This window comes from Phascolarctos cinereus, unplaced genomic scaffold, assembly GCF_003287225.1.
Source record: "Phascolarctos cinereus isolate Bilbo 61053 unplaced genomic scaffold, phaCin_HiC Scaffold_2;HRSCAF=192, whole genome shotgun sequence".
NCBI classification, from domain to species: Eukaryota; Metazoa; Chordata; class Mammalia; order Diprotodontia; family Phascolarctidae; genus Phascolarctos; species Phascolarctos cinereus.
This window is the reverse complement of record NW_027555625.1, coordinates 294,023,316-294,044,182: the sequence shown is the minus strand read 5'-3', so window position 1 is coordinate 294,044,182 and position 20,867 is coordinate 294,023,316. Positions and strand designations below refer to the sequence as shown.

Sequence of the window (20,867 nt, the reverse complement as noted above, 5' to 3'; positions counted from 1 at the left end):
GGTAGGAAAGGTGGCATCAGGAACACATCAGCTCCTGATTCGAGGACAAATTCATATTCTACCATCCACACCAGCAAAACCTTTGCCCAGCCCATTACTCACTCTATCAGCTAAGCCAGAGAACAGGATCCCTGCAAATGGCCTCATACATGAAGCCTCAGACTTGTAGCTTCCTACAGAAGCCCTACCATGCTAAAGAGTCTAGCTTGGGCAGCAACCCTCATTTCACTCTGGAAAAAAGGCATGTTTGTGCAAAGGTCTGAATGAAAACCATCTTTCAAAAAAGCCATTTCCTTGCTCTAGGGAAACTGCCTAGGACTCTCTATGGCAGATAAATCCATTCAGAAATAAGTGAGAGCTACTCAGATAGATAACAAAGGAAAAGTCAACATTTACAGAGTATTAGATCAAAGAAATTAGTAAAAACCAATTTATTTACAAAACATTCTGTCGCTTTTACAAAATAATCCACTGGAGGGTTCCTTTGATCACAGTGCTTTTCTGGTGCATTTAAACACAATTATATTTATTAGCAGAGTGTTTTATGCTCAAGTTTTCAAGAGCACAGTGCTTCATATATCAAAGGACTCTTACATCTTGGTATTCAGAGCTGTTTAGATGCTCATTCTGTTTCTATCAAATCCAAACTTTTGCCAATCCCTTTTCAGTCATTCCTCAAACCAACCTGAAAAGGCATCTACCCCATACCTTTGAAGCAATGATGAAGAGAGAAGTTTCCGGGTTGAGTTCAGCAAGGGTCTTGGCAATATGGGTACCATCAATATTGGAGACAAACCAGACACGAGGACCTTCTTTGGAGTAGGGCTTCAGGGCTTCTGTCACCATCAGGGGACCCTACAAACAGAACCACCAAGGACAGGGGTCAGGTTCAACCAAAGAGTCAAGCAAGGGAAGAAAGGCTTGAACACCTCTGGCACTAACTTACCAAGTCGGAACCTCCAATGCCAATGTTGATCACATCTGTAATCGTCTTCCCAGTGTAGCCTTTCCAGTCTCCACCACGGACACGCTGTAACCCAACCAAGAAGCCCACATCAAGCTCGTTCAGGCTCAGGTTCCCAGCACACAGACTGTGCTACTCCCAAAGGAGTATTTACTCCAAGGTTTTGGCTCTTAACTACTCCTCCTCTAGCTTTGGAGAAGAAAAGTAACTTTCACCAAGCCACACGTAATCAACAGATTGGCCAAGGTTAGATAATTATTTTGTCCTGTAACTACCCCACAAATAAACACACACACACACACACACACACACACACACACACACACACACACACACTCTTCTTCACAGGCCTCTCGGGAGTTCTCAGAACTCATTTTATTAAAACATTTTCCTGGAAATCAGCCCAAACAGTAAAGGCCATTGTCACTTAAACCACAGATCACAAGATCAGATTTAGAGTTAGAAAGGATGTTAGGAGCCTCCAAGTCCAACTCTCTCATTTTATAGATGAGGAAACTGAGGCACAGAGTTTGTGACTTACCCAGGCTCAAACAAACAGAGTCTGAGGCAGGATTTGAATCCATATTGTTCTGATTCCAAGTCTAGCACTCTATCTACTACTTTCTAAAGTGAGGTGGTACAGTGGATGAAGCACTGGACTTGGAGTCAGGAAGACCTGAGTTCAAATCAGGCCTCAGACACTTACCAGCTGTGTAACACTGTGCAACTCACTTAACCTTTGTCTGCCTCAGTTTCCTCATCTGTAAAGTAGGGATAATAATAGCACCTACCTCCTAGAGTTATGAGGATCAAGTGAAATAATATTTGTAAAAGCACTTAGCACAGGGCCTGGAACATAGTAGGTACTTAACAAATGTTTATTTCCTATGTTTAGTATGATTGTACATGTATAACCTATATCAGATTGCTTGCTGTCTTGGGTAGGGGAGGGGGAAGAAATGGAGGGAAAAAAATGTGGAACTCCAAATCTTAAAAAAATGAATGCTGAAAACTATCTTTACATATAATTGGAAAAAAATGAAATACCATTAAGTGCAAAAAATATTAAAATTGAAAAAAACACAAATGTTTATTTCCTTTCTTCCATCCCTCCTTCTACTTTAGCACAACACAGAACTACGCTACAAAAGCACATTTGCTATGTAAAAGAGGGATGGGAGGAACCCACAATGGTACAGACTACACACATGGCATCCATGGAAGACAATCTCTCCTAAAGAAATTATGTATTTAGTGTGGTAAAGCAGAAATATTGGCTCTGAAAACAGAAGACCTGGGTGCAAATCCTTCCTCTGGGCTCACTATCTCTGTGACCTGTGACAAATCACTTAACTTCTTTGAGAGATTTTGTTAAAAGAAGGGGCTGAATGAGATGGCTTCTTCCAATCCTAGATCCAAGTCCCAGCAGCTATAGTCAGACCCACAACATGAGGGTCCCTCAAATAGGTCCCCTGTGAACGTTTCTTGGGAACCATTTAACTAATCTCCAAAACAATGACATAAAAGTTACTTTCTTGCTATCTTATACATAACTTCTTTGTATGTAATGGCTCACAGCTAACTAATAATAATGGCTAATAGCTAACATTTATGTAGCATTTTAAGGTTTGCAAAGCTCTTTATATATGTCATCTCATTTGAGCCTAACAACACAACCCCCTCTCAAGTGGGTGCTATTACCATCCCATTTTACAAATGAGGTAAGGAATAGAGAAGTTAAGTGATTTCCCCAAGGTCACACAGCTAGGAAGTACTAGGGCATAATTTCAACTCAGAAGTTCCTGACCCCAAATCCACCTGAATGCTTCAAAATCCAAAGCTAACATTACTTTAGAGAGCAATACTAAATTGACACAAAAGTCTGCTTGTGTCCTGTAATGTCCTTTAATGACCACTGAGATGATACCTAGTCATATACTCAGACTCGCTCTATTCTGCTTTTATATTTGTAAATTTACTTTAAAGGTTACTTTTGCATGGAAGCTACTCTCCAAGTCTTGGGAAGAACAAAGGCATGAAAATTCTGACCTGAGTCACTTACCCTTAAGCAACAACCTGCCACACATTCGCCACGCTCCCCCTGACCTTCCATGTCATTAGCCTCTGAGTGTCTCCTTTTGTTCTAATGCTAACTTTGGCCCAAAAGAGATCCTCTTCATCCCAGCCTACACTGTATCTCTGACCATTCATCCTGCTCTACACACAAGTCACCAGAGCCACAACAATTACAAGGGCCACCACCCTGCCTTTCCCTTTCTCTGGACAGGAGAGATGTAGTAACAGTAAGGCCAAAAGTCACACCACCTTCAAACCACTTTTTCCAATGGGAAAGGATAAGGATCAAATGAGATAATATATGTTAGGACCTCTGAGAACCTTAAAGTGCTAGGTTAGCTGTTGTTATTACTATTATTGTTATTAAAAAAAAGAACAAAGGGAAGCCATCTGACAATTGTTAAACAGTCCCTCTGGGTTTACATTTCTTAAAAATTCAAGGTCCTTTGTGGTGGCAAAGAATTGGAAATTGAGAGGATGCCCATCAATTGGGGAATGGCTGAGCAAGTTGTGGTATATGAATGTAATGGAATACTATTGTGCTATAGGAAATGATGAACAGGCTGACTTCAGAAAAACCTGGAAAGACTTGTATGGTTTGATGCTGAGTGAAGTGAGCAGAACCAAGAGGACTTTGTACACAATAACAGCCACATTATGCGATGACTAATATTGTTAAACTGAACCCTTCTCAGCATTACAAGGATCTAAGACATCTCCACAGGCCTTGGGATGTAAAATGCTGTCCACATCCAAAGAAAGAACTATAGAAGTCGAATCACTATCACTTATTTTTACCTTCTGTTGAGTTTTGTTTCATCTTTCTGATGGTTCCTCCTATTGGTTTTAATTTTTACTTACAACTTCACTAATGTGAAAATATGTTTAATGGGTATGTAAATGTAAAGCCTACATCAGATTGTGCACCGTCTTGGGGAGGGTGGGGGCGAGGAAGGGGGAGAAAAATTTTCAACTCAAAAGCATATGGAAGTGATTGCTGATAAATCAAAGTAAATTAATAAAATTAAAAAGAAAAAAGAAAAGGCACATGTTAAAAAAAAAAGAAATAAAATGGAATCCCCACATATTTTTGGAAGGGAATTAATGGCTATGTAAATAGCAAGCCTAATAAAGCTGAAGGGTTCTCTGGCCATCTCTCTATCTGTTTCAGTGTATTCTCAGCCCCCTTGAAGGGCATCCACCATTTTTAGAAATCCCCTTTCTTCCTTCCCCTCATCTTACCCCCTTTCTTTTTTGCTTTGGGTGGCTGCAGAAGGACACTGAGGACCCAGAATGTTTGATTTGGCTTCACACAATTCTCCTTGATGAGACACTTGTAATTTTATGTTACCTTAATTATAAAAATGTAAGCTGCAGCCCACCCAATAAAAGCAAAACTGGAATAATTAAAAAAAAAATTCAAGGTCCTTCCTTCATGCTACCCCAATGCTCATTCACTCTCAATCTGGCCCTTGACCAGGCCTCAAACAGTAACCAATGCTAATGCAATTGACCCGAACACAAACTAAAGCTTAGGATTTGCAGACCTCAAAGCTCAGACTAATTGCAATCAGAGAACAGAAGAGTCAGTGTTTTTCTGAAGAATGCCAAGGGCTAGGCTGAACAGAGGAGAAAATAAAAGGGAAAAATCCATTTAGTAAGCTAGTGTCACAGACATTCATATCCTCCAGACACTTTCAAAATTAAATAAAAAAGCAAAGGAAATAGCAATCTCAAATGGTTTCCACACACCAACACAGAAAGAAGCATCAAATGATGATCCATGTAAGTGGCCTGTATAAAAGGAAAAAACTGGTCTTGACCAACAAGAAAGGACGGAATAGGCAGGCTGTCATATTGCTCCTCTCCAAAGCAAGAATTTATTGAAAGGTCCTCCACTGAAGACAAACAGACACCCCAATCAATTAGGGGCCTAGGGAAGACCTAACAGAGCTAACTTCTCATCCTGAGCCTAGGGCTCAGGCTCACCTTCCAAGTCCCACAGACATCTCTGTACCCAGACCCCAGAAAGCAAAGTAGAGGATATTCTGGGAAGAGAAGCCAGGAAAGTAAAAAGAGAATGAAGAAAGTATCAACTCTCTCATCTCGTCCACCATCCATTCTCCCACCGTCTCAATTCACAAGCATATCTAACATGTGATACATACACAAAGACATCAACACACACATAACAGTCCTTCCCATACACTCAGTGACAGACATCCAAGATACTCACACAATTATACCTCTTCCTCCTCTCACCCCAACCATCAATGCAAAGACACATACAGCACACATTCACACACTCAAAGACAAACACAAACACACACAAACACACACACACACACACACACACGCACGCACGTACATGCAATCACCTCCCTCGTAACACATGCAATATGTTCAGTGCAGCTGGTACCTGGCAGAATGCCTTCATTTTCTCCAGCACTTTGTTCACCTCTGGCACCACGTCCTTGCCATCCACTAGCATGGGTGTGTTGGAGCGATTCCGAAGTGCCACATGGAGCACAGCCCGGTCCTACAAAAAGAGGAAGAGAGTCAAAACAGGGCTCGTGCTGGCTGTGAACCATTTGACACAACATCCAAAATGGTCCGAAGCACATCACTGATTTCCAAGTCTGACTGTAACACAAATCTGGATTCCTCAGGTCACACAAGTTGAAATCAATACTAAAGTAAGAGCCAGGTAAGAACAGCTGAGACTGATTAAGCCTGTTCTAGGAAGCACAGCCTACATGACCCAACAGGCATGTCAAAACAAACAGAAACCAGAAAGTAGACTGAGTATCCATGAAAAAAATGCTAGACACACCTTTAAAGAGTAAGGCTAGCAGTCAACTTTCACGAGCACTTAGCGAGGGTTTGTATGCCCATCCCGGGCCAGGCTGGAACTAAGTTAATGTAAACTCTGAGCTCCCTAGGGGCAGGGATATGTTTCCCCAGTATCTCAGAGAAGGGGAAGACTAATGAATATCTGATCATTTGAAGATTTCCTAACTCAGTAGTAAGAGTCTAGTGCAAACTCTATCAAAGGGGGAGACAGTATGTTGGAATAATCAGGAAAGGCTTTATGGCGGAGTGATATTTGAGTTGGGTGCTAAACGATGGTTAGGTTAGAGGTAGAGTAAAAAGAAGAAAGGGCATTCCAGGCAAGGAGAAACAACAGGAACAAAGGCACAGGGAGTGGCTCTTCCTAGTGCTCTAGTAACCCGCCCCCTGCCCCTGACCCTCTCAATCATCCCAGTTCCTCCAAACCTTCAAAAATCTACCTCCTCAGAAAGTCTTCCTTGCTTAGGTCAAATCAACAACCATCATCAGTCCAGAAGACAGATGAGAATTTATTCCTCCTACTGGTCTCAAAATGATCCCATAAACACCACCTGCAAGGCAAGCTTAGCTCTATTCCTGCTGTCATTGTCCACTGACACTGACTGACAAGTGCTCCAGGTTTTATACTAGTCTCAGGGACTAGACAGAAAGGATGAGGCTACCACCTTCCTGCCTGTTTCCTCAATTCTATCTCCCCATTCCTGGAACCTGGCTCCCCACACTCCTAGAACCACCATCCCAGTTCAGATCTTCATCACCTGTTGACCAGACTCTTGTAAGAACCTCCTTAATTGTTCCCTCAGCTTCTAGTCTTTTCCTACTCCCATCCATCCTCCATGAAGCTGCAAAAATAATCTTCCTAAGCCATAGGTCTGATCATGTCAAATCCCTACTCATAACCTTCAGTGGGTCCCTATGACTGCTAAAATAAAATACATATGCTCTCACCTGCCATTTAAGGCATGATTTCACAATTAGACTACAAGCTACTTTTACTGCCTTTAAAAAGTATCATTCCGGGGCAACAAGGTGGCACAGTAGACAGAGCACCAGTCCTGGATTCAGGAGGACCTGAATTCAAATCTGGCCTTAGACACATAACACTTATTAGCTGTGTGACCCTGGGCAAGTCACTTAACCCCATTGCCTAACCCAAAAAAAATTTTTTTTAAACTAAAATAAAAAACATCATTCCTCTTCATAACCTCTATGTTACAGCTAAATGGGAATGCCACCTTTCCCCCAAACTCAACATTCTCTATCTCCAAGCATTCTTACAAACTGAAACCTATACATAGAATGCCTCCCCCTCACTTTTTCATCTTTGACCTTCATTCAGAATACTGATTTTCCTTTTAAAAAACTAATCAACTCAAATGCTACCCCCTCCTCCTGATCTTCCTGATTATTAATACTCTGTTCCTTCCTCAAATTACCTCAGAATACAGTTATCTGTGTAAATACTTTATCTCCCCAGCAGAATGTAAGTTCCTTGAGAGCATAGACTGTTTCAGTTCTGTCTCTGTATCCCCCAGTACCTTACAGACGTTTTTAAGAATTGTTTGTTGAGGGGCAGCACGGTGGATAGAGCACCAACCTTAGAGTCAGGAGGACCTGAGTTCAAATGTGGCTCAGACACATAACACTTACTAACTGCGTCACTCTGGGCAAGTCACTTAACCCCAACTGCTTCACCAAAAAAAAAAAATTGTTTGTTGATATACCCAAAGGGCAATCAAACTACGCATATCCTTTGATCCAGCAATAGCATTTCTAGGTCTGTATCCCAAAGAGATCATACAAATGGGAAAAGGACCCACATGTACAAAAAATGTTCACAGCAGCTCTTTGTGTGGTGGCAAAGAACTGGAAATTGAGGGGATGCCCATCAACTGGGAAATGACTAAACAAGTTGTGGTATATGAATGTAATGGAATACTATTGTGCTATAAGAAATGATGAGCAGGCAGACTTCAGAAAAACCTAGAAAGACTTGTATGGTCTGATGTGAAGTGAGCAGAAACAGGAGAACATTGTACACAGTAACAGCAATATTGTGCGATGATCAGCTATGATTGACTTAACTCTTCTTGGCAATACAATGATCCAAGACAATTCCAAAAGACTCATTATGGAAAATGCTATCCAGAGAAAGAACTATGGAGTCTGAATGCAGATTGAAGCATACTATTTTCATGGTTGGTTTTTTTTGGGGGGGGCGGTTTGTGGCTTTTCTCTTTTGTTCTGTTTCTTCTTTCACAACATGACTAATGTGGAAATATTTACACGATTGCACATGTATAATCTATATCAGATTGATTGCCATCTTGTGGAGAGGGAGGATTGGAGAGAGGGAGGGACAAAAAATTTGAAACTCAAAATCTCATAAAAAATGAATGTTGAAAACTATCTTCACATGTAATTGGAAAAAAATTAAATGCTATTTACCAAAAAATAAAAAAGAACTGTTTGTTGAATTGAATTACCAAGCCCCCAAGAAATTCTGTCAATACAAGTTAATTCTAAGTGAGGAAAAAAAGATTATAGCATCATAGCTCTAGAACTGGAAAGGACCTTAATGGTTTCATTTTACAAATGAGAAAACTGAGGCCCAAGAAAGCTAAATAACTTGCCCAAAGTCAAACAAGTAGCATTTATAGGAATGATTCAAAACCCAGACTCTTTAACCCCTGGACAGTACTTTTTCACAGGGTACCAGAGTTTATTCAAAATTTTCCTTCTTACTAAATAAACCCGCGGGGATCCTTGGAGTTGACAGTTAAATTCATAAGGAAAATTTCCATGGGGGAAAGGGGTGGAGGGAGGAACTCCAGTAATTTATGTCTTCTGAAATAGCATTTTGCTTCTCCTACAATGCAGAAGTTCAGACATTCCTGCTTCCTAAGGTGTGGCTTCAGCATCAGCACTATCTCCTGTACAGTACAACCTTCTGACTAAGGGTGAGAGGCCACTACACCAACAACAGTTGTCTTGGATGGCACAGGTCCTGCAACGGGCATGTCAAAACATCTGCCACCACACTGGCGTTGCTACAGGCATTACATAACAGCTGGGGCCTCCCTCAGCAAAACCGCACAGTGACAGGGCAGAAAACCAAGTGTGCCCTAAAGGATGGGAGGCAACACGAGGCCAGGAGAGAACACTGGAATGGGAACCAACACAACTTGGTTCTAAATCCCTGGACTCTGACACTACCTACCTTCTGCAACCTTGGGCAATCCACTTCCCCTTTCCAAGTCTCAGTTCCTCCTGAGTGCATAGGCCAGATGACTTTCCAAGGCCCTTCTGCCTCTAAATCTTTATGACAGGACCCTGGAATTCGAGCTGGAAGGAACCTTATAGGCTACCAAGTCCAAATCTATTTTATAGGTGAAGTAACTGAGGTCCAGAAAAGTTAAGTGATGAAGTGATCCTCCCAAGATCACATTGGGAATAGGTGCCAGAGAGCATACTCAAACTCAAGCCCTCTGATTCCAGAGCTGCTGCTTTTTTATAATCCTACAACTGACCCTGGAAGATTCCTACTGCTTCAAGCACCGAGTCAGCTGTGCTTACCTGTTACAGTGTCTGCCTGCCTCCAAGTTGTCACCCACACCAAGTGGCCACAAAGCTTAGTGTTTTAAAAGCACAGGAAGGTCCAAGTCATTACCAACAGGCAGGAAATTTCAAACCTTCAGCCTGAGCTGTAGTGTCAGCACCCCACAACCACACTCACCTCAGTGAAATTGATCTTCTTCCCCTTGAACATTTGTTCCCGAGCATCTTCCACCCCTCGAGACTTAGCCTGAGAAGACAGAAAGCAAACTAATTTGTTGAAGGTGCCCAAGGCCTGTCCTCCCATGAGTCATGACCCTTGCTAGACCTATGGGTCACTTTGTCACTAAACAGGAGCTCCCAAAATTTCAACTGGATCAGAGCTCTATCACCAGCCCAGAAAGACCAAAGAAACAGGAGATGAAAACCCTGTCCCTGAGGGGCCTGGAGAAATAAGCAGCTCTCTCTTTCTCCATGATTCATTCAGGAAAGATTAAACATAGCCAAATCCTACTTATAAGAAAACAAGGAATCTGGGGAAACAATGAATTTTAGGAAGAACAGCCCTCTGCTTGCTAGTTATGTTAAATTTTTCAGAAGTAATTATCAACTCCCAAGAGAAACAGTGGTATAGTGGTGGTTAGAGGGCCAGACTTGAAGTCAGAAAGAAATGGCTTCAGGTCCTTCCTCTGGCACATACCAGCTATATGACCACAGATGTACAATCTACTCAACCTCTCTACCCCAGGCAACTCTCTAAGATTCTAAGTTATAGAAAGGTACTGATCTGTATATGGGGTGGTAGTTTCTAAACTAAGAACATTAATCCTCAAAACATAATGCACAGAATTGACCAAAACCAAGTCTTTTGAAGTGAAATTACCAGCTCAATAAGCAACTTCATCACATCTTCTGTGATAAGGTTCTTGGAATAATCCACAAGGATGTGTCCATTTTTGGTGTCAAGATTCAGGCTGTGAAAAGAAACCCATCATGAGGTATCATCTCAACCAGCAGAAGGGAACAAGGGGCCTATACTTACATTCAGGAACCCAAGTTCCCCCCTACCCCCAACAGTGAAATGACTATAGGTAGAACATGTCTCCATCATCAATGAACATTTTCTTTGACAAACAACTATGTCTTTCCTCTCATTAGGATCAAAAGAACAGAGATTTAGAGCGGAAGGGACTTCAAGAGTTATTTGGTCCGACCATTTTATTTTATAGATGAAGAAACTAACTCCCAGAGAGGTTAAGCAAACTGGCTGAAGTCATGCAGAAAACTACTGGGAACATATATTAAATAGATATCTTATGGTAAATTCTCATAAAGTCAATCAGCATCAGATCATCTTCCTATAATCTGACAAATGCTTAGAATTGGATTCCTAATCACACGGGAAGTTATTAGGCTACTATGTCATAAATCCAACTCTGAGCAATGTCATAAAAGGAACCTCACTGTACAGTAAACAGCGGTGCAAACTTGGTACAACATGCCAAAAAAAAGTTAGCATAGAAAAAAAATTAATCTGGCAGTCATGCTCTCATCCCTCCTGCCCCTCTCAGGCACTCATGCTCTCATCCCTCCTGCCCCTCTCAGGCACTTATCCTTTTCCATTCATCTCTGGTATCCTGGGCAAACCTATTAGAAGTGAAATCATCCCTGGGATCAGGTACAGCTATAAAAAGGAGCCTGTTCCCCCACAGGAAACTTGTATCCAGGGGCCAAATTCAATTGAATTTCCACTCTGAGGATGCAGATATGATTCACAAGTTGGAAACTTGAACTAAAGAAACAGGTGCAAGAACAGGGATCCCCTCTCTTCTCCCTGGCCTTAAGCAGTTCAATCATCCTGTCAGTCTTCTACCACTCACTCCTTGCTTGCCCTTCCACAGACTCTCTACCATCCTCTTAGAAACTTCCCCTTTCCGATGCTTCTAGACCACACAGGAATCTTTAATCCTCATCAGTTCCAAAATCAGTTGCCCACCTTCCCTAGATCCCACCTTCAATCATTTACTACCATATATCATCTCCACATGGGCAGTGGGGTACCACACTCCATTAGAATGTGAGCTCCCTGAGGAAATGGACTGTTTTTGCCTTTCCTCATATCCCTAGCCCTTAGCATATGGTGCCTAGCTTATTAGCTGAATGACCCTAGGAATAAGCCACCCAGCATCTAAAGCCAGGCAAAAGACTTCTGTGGCCAATATTCACCAGCCAAGCCTGAAAGAGAACAGGGGGACACAAAGCTTCTTGAGGCAGCTGGTGGAAGGTGTGCCTAGAATCAAATTCAGGTCACCAAACCTTGGCCCCACCAGCATCAGTGACATCCACGCCAGTGACATAGGTTCTCCTGGTCTAAGAGGAAGAGGTAGCTCTCTTGCTTGCCTACATGAACCTGATGTTCTGTAATGCCTTTTATCCAGTGCAAGACTATATATGCTCTATTGATAGCCTGCTCTTTCATTTTCCATCTCTCCCTCTCTCTGGGCTCCTTTCCCTAGCCTTTAAAAGAAAAATCTTCAATCGACCCTGTCAGACACTGAAGCTGTAATCCTATCTCTTCTACTTCCTCTTCTCGGCCAAACTCCTTTAAAAAAAAAAAAGCAGTTTATATCTGCTGACCCTATTCCATCACCTACTTCTCAGTTTTTTATAAGCTGGTGAGGATCCCCACCAGTCCCCTAAAGCTGATCTCTATAGAGTCACTGTTGATCTTTTTTACCACCATATCCAAGGCTTTTGTTGTTGCTGATCTCTTCTTCAAGTAGCTTCCTCCACCTACCAATTCTAGATATTCCTCCATCAATTTCCATAGCAGGGAGCTTCCTCTCTCCTGCTTCTCATTCTATGTGACTGTTCTTTTTTTCCTTCCTTGGTTCTTCTTCCTCCATTTACCTGGTAAATATGGACATTCTCTACCCTTTTAGTTCCGTTATCAACGCATCTCTTCTTTCTCTCTCCCTCATTCAAATATTTATGAAGCATATGTGTGCAGTCGAGGTATCAGGAGATATGCAATTGAGATAAGACACAGTTCTTGTCCTTATGGTACTTATTTGCAGTTGTTCCAACTCTTCATGACCCCACTTACTTCTTGGCTGAGATACTGGTGTGGTTTGCCATTTCCTTCTCCAGCTCATTTTACAGCTGAAGGAACAGAGGCAAACATGGTTAAGTGACTTGCCCAGGGTAATACAGCCTGAGGCTAGATTTAAACTCAGAAAGATGAGTCCTCCTGAATTCAGCCCCAGCATGAGGAAGACAAGTCCATGTGTATGTATGTATGTATGTATGTATGTATGTATGTATGTATGTGTTAGAGAATAAATACAAAGTAGTCAAATGCAAGGCCAGTTGGAAGGGAGGGGACTAGCAACTGTTGGGGGGTAGGAGGGGAGGGATCAGTTAGTTTCACATTCAAATGGCAATACTCGACCTTTGTCTTAAAGGAAGATAGAGAGTTTATATGCTGGAAATGAGGAGGGAATGAATTCCAGGCATGAAACACAGCCAGTGAAAAGGAGAAGATGGAAATGGACTGTTGTGCTCAAGGAACACAGAAAAGGATAGGGGAGATGGGCATGAATGAATGAAGTTGGAAAGGAACCAACAGATAGGGAAAAGGTTAAAGATATGAAAAAAAATGGGGATTATTAAAGATGCAATTTGCTGGAGAAGACAGAGGGGATGGTATCAAGCACACATTTTAGAAGAGTTGGGCTTGGCAAGAAGAGTCACCTCTACCCCAGATGGGGGCGGGGGAAGAGGAGAGTAGAAGATGATATTGTGTCCTTAGCCTGGCGCTCAAGCCCTTCCATAATCTGGTACCAATTTAATTCCCCAAACATTTAGAAATGGGCTACTTCTGGGGGTAGGTAAAAAGTTCTAGCCTCATGGAGTTTACAGTCTAGTATGGGAATAAGACACAAAAAAAATGACTAAAAAGTACTAATATACAGTATATTGGAGAGAAGTCCCAAGTGAAGTGCTGTGTGAAAGAAGTGTTACCAATTGGGGTGGGAGAAATAACAGAGGAAGTGGCATCTGAATTGGCCTTTAAAGGATGGGAAGGAATTCAACAGAGAAATTCAACAAAGGAAGAAGGGCCTTCTAAGCATAAAGAATGGTATGAATAAAGAAAGGGATATCCCCCTTCAAACTTCCCATAGTTCCCCCTCCTCTCACCCTCTCAGCCAAGGACCTTGCCTCATATTTTGCAAAAAAAATTTGGGCCATTCACCCTATTCTCCTGTCTTTCACATTCAGATCTCTTCTGCTACTATCTTCACCCCTGAAGAGGGTGGATCTATTTCTTACCAAAGCAAACCCTTACATCTTTCTAAAAGATCCCATTCTATCCTGTCTCCTCTTGAGATCGACCTATCAGCCCCACTCTCACTTACCTTCAAAATCTCTCCATCTCCAGCTTCTTTCTACCTTACAAATATACCCATATCTCCCCCATTCTGAAAATCACCCTCTCTTGTTCCTTCCATCATTACTATTCTGCCCTTTGTGCTTAAACACCTCAAGATGGCCATTTACAACAGGTGCCTCCACTTTCCTTTCACTTTCTTCTCAACCTCCTATGAGCCAGCTTCTGAACTCATTATTCTACTAAAATTGCTCCCTCCAAAGTTACCAATGACCTCTTAATTGCCAAATCCATCAGCCTTTTCTCAATCCTCATTTTTCTTGACCTCTCTGAAGCTTTTGATACTATTAATCACCCTCTTCTCCTTAATGCTTTCTTCTCTCTAGCTTTTCAGACCTCTCTCTCCTACCTATTAGAAGGCTCCATCTCAGACTCCTTTGCTGGATCCTCATCTGGGTCACTCCCTCTAACTGTAGGTAATCCACAGGTTCTGTCGGAGCCCCCTTCTCTTCTCCCTCTAGAATACTTTACTCACTGATATGATCAGCTCTCATGGATTTAATTATCATCTTTATGCTGGTTATTCTCAAATTTACCTATCCTGTCCTAATCTCTCTGATGATCTCTTTGCATCTCCAACTGCCTTTCAGACATCTCCAACTGGATATCCAGACATCTTAAACCCAACTCGACCAAAACTGAACTCACCCCTCCTAACTTCCCTTTTACTATCAAGGGCATCTTCTTAATCTGCCATACTCATAATCTAGGTGTCACCCTCCCCTCCTCACTATCTCTCACTCCCACATCTAATCTGTTGCTAAGGCCTGTCAATTTCACTTAGGCAATCTCTGTCCAATATACTCTCCTCTGATACTGCTACCATCCTGGTACAAGCCCTGATCACCTCACACTTGGACTATTGCAATAGCCTTTGGCAGGTCTGCCTGCCAAGTTTCTCCCCACTCCAATCTATCCTCCAATCAGCACCAAAGAGATTTTCTAAAATGTAGGTCTAACCATGTGACTGTCCCCTCATACTCAATATACTCCAGCAGCTCCCTAAAACTCAAGGATCAAGTCTAAATTCTGTTGGGCATTCTAAGACCTTCATAATCTAACCACTCCCCCCCATCCCATCTTCCCAATCTTTTTACCCCTTACTCCCCACCACTGTCTGCAATCCAGCTACACTAGCCTCCTTGCTGTTCCATGAAAAACTCACTCCCATCTCTCTGCTCCAGGCATTTTTTTTCTGACTGTGCCTCATGCCTTCTAGCATCACATGCTTGGAATGCTCTCCCTCCACATCTCTACCTCCTGACTTCTTTGTTCAAGCCCCAACTAAAGCTTCATCGTCTACAGGATGCCTTTACCAGCCTTTAATTCTAGTGCCTTCCTTCTAGTAATTATTTCCTTTTCATATTTTTATATTATATCTTTTATATACATAGTTATTTGCATGCTGTCTCTCTCATGAAAATGTGAGCTCCTTGAGGGTAGATACTATTTTTTTTGCCTTTCTTTATATCCCCAGCACTTAGCACAGGACCAGGGTTCTAGTTAAGTGCTTAATAAATTCTTGTTGACTGGACGTTATCAGATCACTTGCAAGATTTTTGGTCTGTGTCACATCAGCACCCTCTAACTACTTATTAAAGGGTAATGAGGCAGAAAAATCTGGGATAACTCCTCCCTTTATACCCCTTCCCCCAATAAAAGGAATGAAAGCTCTAGTAAAATGGGCAAGTGAAGAATGTTTCTTGCCTTCTCAATGGTTGGGGGCCAGGAAGGGGGAGGGGGAAAATTCTAAACTGAAAATAAAATGGGAGAGAATTAAAGTGAGAGGATAAAAGTGGGAAGAGGTGGGAGTGGGTTACAAGGCTGCTTCTCATTATGACTAAGCACATCCATTGGGTGGGTATGGCAGGAACCAGAACAGAGGAAGACAGTTGCGGGAATGTGAGTCTGTTTGCTCCTTGGGGCGTGTCACTGGGAATGTGACTATAACTGTGCCTCACATGCAGCCATCTCTCTTTCCTGTGGGTGACTGTCCCCCACCTTGTATATCACTGCTTCTCATTACCTTTCCATTATGTTCATCACACTGTGCGTGATTCTCTCCGTGTGTACGTGATTATCTCACCTAGTCCCATGTCTGTGCATAGATGTATGTGATTCTCCCCCATCCCCCATTTGTTCCTAATTTATCACCGTTCGTGATAATCCCTCCCCTGTGTGTATCTCGGTGCGTGATTGTCTACCCGACCCCCACCGCGGATGACTGTGCACGTCTCTCCTGGTGTGAATGTCACTGAGTTAGCCTCCTTCAGCGCGTGTCTCTCCGCACGTACATCTCTCTTGCTGTGTAAATAGCACAGTTAGTCTCTTTCACCGCTTGTCCCCCCCCTCCGACTTCCGCCTCGCACGCACGGCTCTCCCGGTGTGCGAATATCACAGTTAGCCTCCTTCCCTGTGTGCTTACCCGCACGTACCCGCTGCAAGGAGGAGTCAAGGGCAAAGAGAGGCGGCTCCTGCGCCCTCCTTCCCCGCTCTCATCCCAGCATGCAGGCAGGGAGGGGAGCCCCCGGGTGGCTCCTCGGCTCCCCCCACCAACTGCTTCCACAGGGGCTCAGCAATCAGCCCCCACCCACCCACGTGGACCTACCCCTCCCCACACACCCCCAGGGGGCCAACGCCCGCGGGAAGCCTGCGCAGCTCGCCGGCCTCCCGCAGCAGCCACCGTGCCCGCCCTCGGCCCGCCAGCCCACGGTGCCCGCGCCCTGCCACCGCCCTCCTCCCCCCAGGCTCCGGGTCCTGGGCCCACCTGAAGCGGTTGAAGCGGTCCTGGTCGGCCTCAAAAAGGCGCCGGAGGTTGAGCTCCGAGCCGTGCTTGAGGTGCCACTGGACTAGCTTCTGGAAGTTCGGGTCCTGGCTGAGCGCGGCCATGACGGGAACACTGGCGGCCCGGAACGACACAGCGCAAAACTGGAACACTCGGTAGCGTGCAAATGGCCTCGCCGTGGCCGCGCCTCCAGCCTTTATAGAATGGGCCGTCTCCGCCCATCTCCCGGAGCCCCGCTCCTTCCCCGCCCCGTCCCCGCCCCCGCGTCCCCTCCGCGTGGGGGAAGAGGAAAAGAATGGCTCCGCCAGCAAGGTTCCCACTGCGGGTGCTTCGCCGTTCCCTGCCCCCAGCGTGCAGGGCACGCTTTATGTCCATTAAGTCCAACTGAATTGGAGAAACAACGTCTCTCACCCTTCTCCCTCAGATTCCACCCCAAGAGGACCCTCGGGATCAGGCATCGCTCCCTTTTCTTTCCCCTTGTAAGATGTGAATTTGGAAAACGGGCATGGCTTCACCCAGCGTCAGCACCCTCCATGTTCTTCAGCCCTAGCGAGAATGATTTTTCCTCACCAAACTCAAGAAGCTACTGGTCTCTATTTAGAGAAAACCCAAATAAGTGAAGAAATTGCTGGCCCCAATGAATTCAAGTTACTCAGTCACCTAATCGATGAATTCAAATTGCAACTCAGAGTACTGAAAGAACTTGCAGCCAGAATTGTTGAGCAAAAGACTTCACTATTTCTTTAAGAAACAGTGAAGACTTGTGCGAGTGCCAAGGGAATGGAAATGGGCAAATGTTTAGATTTTCAAAGAAGGAGAAAGCGGGTTCTATAACCTACAGGATAGTAGAGTTTGATGTTGATCCCCAAGAACACTGTAGTCAATCAATAAGCATTTAGTAAGCACCTGCTATATGCCAGGCACTGTGTTCAGTGCAGAGGGTACAGAGAAAAGCAACAGGCAGTCCTTACTTCAAGCAGCTCACAGTCTAATGATTAGAGAATGGGTTATTAAAAAGATAGTTTGTGAAAACTTAGAAAGGGAAGAGATAATCGTTCAGTTGAGTGTGACTCATCGTGACCCCATTTGGGGTGTTTTTTGGCAAAATAGTAGAGTGGTTTGCCATTTCCTTCTCTAGCTCATTTTACAGATGAGTAACTGAAGCAAACAGGGTTAAGTGCCCAGGGTCACACAGCTAGTAAGTGTCTGAGACCAGATTTGAACTCAGGAAGATGAGTCTTCCTAACTTCACCCAGCACTGTATTCCCTAAACCACCTAGGACCTGCGATGTTCATTCCTTTAAAAGAATTGATTAGTTTTATTTCTTTTTGGAAGGAAATGTTAAGCAGTATGGTCTTTAAACTTTTTTAATCATGTATCTCTGTCATAAAAGATTTTTGGGCATCAACCCCCAATATGTATATATTTATCTATAAATTCTATACATGTTCTATTATACTGTCATTATGCAAATTATAAAACACACAAAAATCAAAATTAAAAAGGATGAGATAAAGGGAAAATAATATTTGATCCAAGGCATCAACAGGGAGCCACTAGAATTTACTGAAAAGGAATAACATAGACCTATATTTTAGGAGTATTTGGCAGCTGTGTGGTACATAGATTGCAGAGGGGAGAAACATGAGGCATTGAGACCATTTAGAAAGTTATTGCTATAGTTGAAAGGTGTTGAGATCCCAAACTAGGGTGGTGGCTGTGAGTGGAGCATGCTAGAGATATAGAGGTAGGTCTGACAACCCACTCAGCAAACTGAGTGGTTATGTGGAATGAAGGCAAATGAGAAAGATGGTGGTGTCCTCAATCTGGATAAAAATAGGGAAGTTCAGAAGTGGGATGTGATTTTGGAGGAGAGATAATATAATAAGATCTGTGATGCCTATCGAGACCCATATGTTCCTATTCATTCTGTGCAACTCATTTTGTCCTACCAAGAATGAAAAGGTGAAAGGTCAGCCTCTTCCCACAGGTCACTACCTTGGTGCCAAACCTTACCCATCTTTGACACCCTACAGCTACCTTGAAGAACTATGAAAGATGGGGTGTGGGTATACTAGAGTGATTGGGAATTTTCCCAATGGCACTATATAGCCCCTGTTCTGGGTTATAGGTTATAATATAGATAGTTATAAATACATAGATATATAACCTATAGGTAAGTTATAATAGCCCAAGGACACTCTATCTGGTGTAGAAAATGGGGAGATTGGGAACTTGCAGAGCGATGGAGCAAGGAGGCAGAGTGGGGAGAATATAGGGAAATAGGAGTAAGTAGGAGACAAATTCCACTATTGGTTATCACAGGAAGGTGAGTATGACCCATCTTTGTAATTGGTTGATCACATATCCCTTAGAATCAGTACTCAGCTCTCTAGGGGTATCACTTTCCCACAGTACTCCATTTTGTCAGGATCCCCATGCCAAGAGCACCCCTTTCTTTTTATGCCTCTCTTTTTATTATTAGGAGACACCCTGTTTTCCAGAGCTAAGGCTCAATAAGCAAGCTGTGCCCTTAGCTTGGCATAACAACAATCCTCGGTGCTCACCCTCTGGATGAACTCTGCCATAGCAAAATCCTAGAATTGTTTTGCATCAGCTCTGATAACCGCCTACAGCGACCGCATTCCAGTCACGAAGCCCCGCTATGAATCAAACTTGTCTCACTGTTGCTGTTACTCCTCATTGTCATGGCTACAGCTCACTGAGTTGCCACTACTATATGTATCGAGATTTGGCCTCACTAAAGCTGGTCTCCTCCTAGAGGACACCTTGGCACATGTGTCTAGTTTTCCTTTTCCAGCAAAATAAAGAAAGGTTTTTTGCTTATGACCACTGTTAGCTCTTTGGTTTTATTTTGTTTTTATATTATTTTATTTCTTAGAGTTAACTGTGATTGTGATAACCTGTATGAGCTCTTAGGTATTTTCAGAGTTAATAGCAGGTACAAAACCTCTGTGACTCATTGGTCATTTGTTTTCAGAGTTGACAATCTAAAACATAGTCTAATGTGGTCTCTTGCAGGAACCAGAACTTCCACTCTCATCTCTCTACCATACTTTACTTCAGGTCTCATTGACTATCAATGGCAGATTTATGCCTGAGTTCCCATTCCTATTTCAGAGCCCAATGTACCTCTAAACTTGATGCCAGCAACAAAACAACTGATTTCAACCTCCTAGAAGAAGGTCTCTGATGGGGGGCCCTAGGGATTGGTCTGAGCTGTTCAGAATGTTCAATAGTCTTATCAGTACTTAGATGAAGGTATGTATAATATGCTTATTTGTATTGGGGCAGAAGATTCTTAACATTCTGGAAAATATAATTATGTTAGGATAATGGACCAAAACTAGAAAGGTGAAATTGAATCATGAAATACTATATTCCTATCTGACTTGTCACTTGCCTGCTTAAAAGCCTTCAGTGGCTCCCTCTTGCCTCCAGAATAAAATATAAATTTCTCAGTTATGTTTCAGTGGAATAATGAAACTTAGTAATTGTATTCAGGTAATGATTTATTTGACCATGCATGCAGCTGGAAAACAATCCAGATCCAAGTCTTGGTAGCCAAGGACCTGGTTTGATTTGCAACCACATGCATTGCCAAATAAATTGTTACCTGAATGTAATTACTTGGTTTCTTTTAATCCACTGTAACAGTTTTGATGAGCACAAAATTACCAAGCCTGTGAGACTCCATGTAACTGGACCTGAGGGAAAGTAAAACCCTAAGTGCTCTGGTAATATTTCTACCAATGGACTTCCTCGTAAAAGGACTGCCAGTTCCCAGATCTCCCCATCCTCCTAAACCAACATCCAGATGGTTAAGTAAGTGGTCCATGATCAGGGAGTCATGGTTCCTGGCTCTAGTAAGCTGATGGATACCCCCTTAGAGAAGTTTGGCCTGGGAATAGGGTAAACTTCCCCTTCAGAAGGGAGTGACTAAGAATAGAGCTCTCAAATCATGCAAGGATTGGTCTAAAATATATAAAAATCTTGATGGGTACCATATTTGGCCTGAAGAAGGGACTTTCAATTACTGCAAATTAAAAGCTTTGAGATTGCTTTGAGAAAATTGTGTACATTGACTTTTTGATGAAAACTTTCTTCTATGTGTCTCTCTTGTCATATTGTCTGTGCTTTTATGTGCCTGATCAGCCACAAGGAA

General features: G+C 43.0%; 1 protein-coding gene across 1 annotated transcript in view; it reads right to left on the bottom strand.

Moving 5' to 3' along the window:
• The window catches only part of GPI (glucose-6-phosphate isomerase), a 29,807-nt gene extending 12,947 nt beyond the window's left edge, over nucleotides 1–16,860 (bottom strand). The window contains exons 1-6 of the mRNA XM_020985013.2: nucleotides 16,663–16,860; nucleotides 10,329–10,419; nucleotides 9,627–9,695; nucleotides 5,460–5,579; nucleotides 947–1,030; nucleotides 709–855 (exon numbers count right to left, since the gene is read on the bottom strand). Of these exons, the coding sequence (XP_020840672.1) occupies nucleotides 709–855; nucleotides 947–1,030; nucleotides 5,460–5,579; nucleotides 9,627–9,695; nucleotides 10,329–10,419; nucleotides 16,663–16,784 (633 nt within the window). The 5' untranslated portion in view covers nucleotides 16,785–16,860. The remainder of the gene's footprint in view (nucleotides 1–708; nucleotides 856–946; nucleotides 1,031–5,459; nucleotides 5,580–9,626; nucleotides 9,696–10,328; nucleotides 10,420–16,662) is intronic.
• Between the last annotated feature and the right edge of the window lie 4,007 nt (nucleotides 16,861–20,867).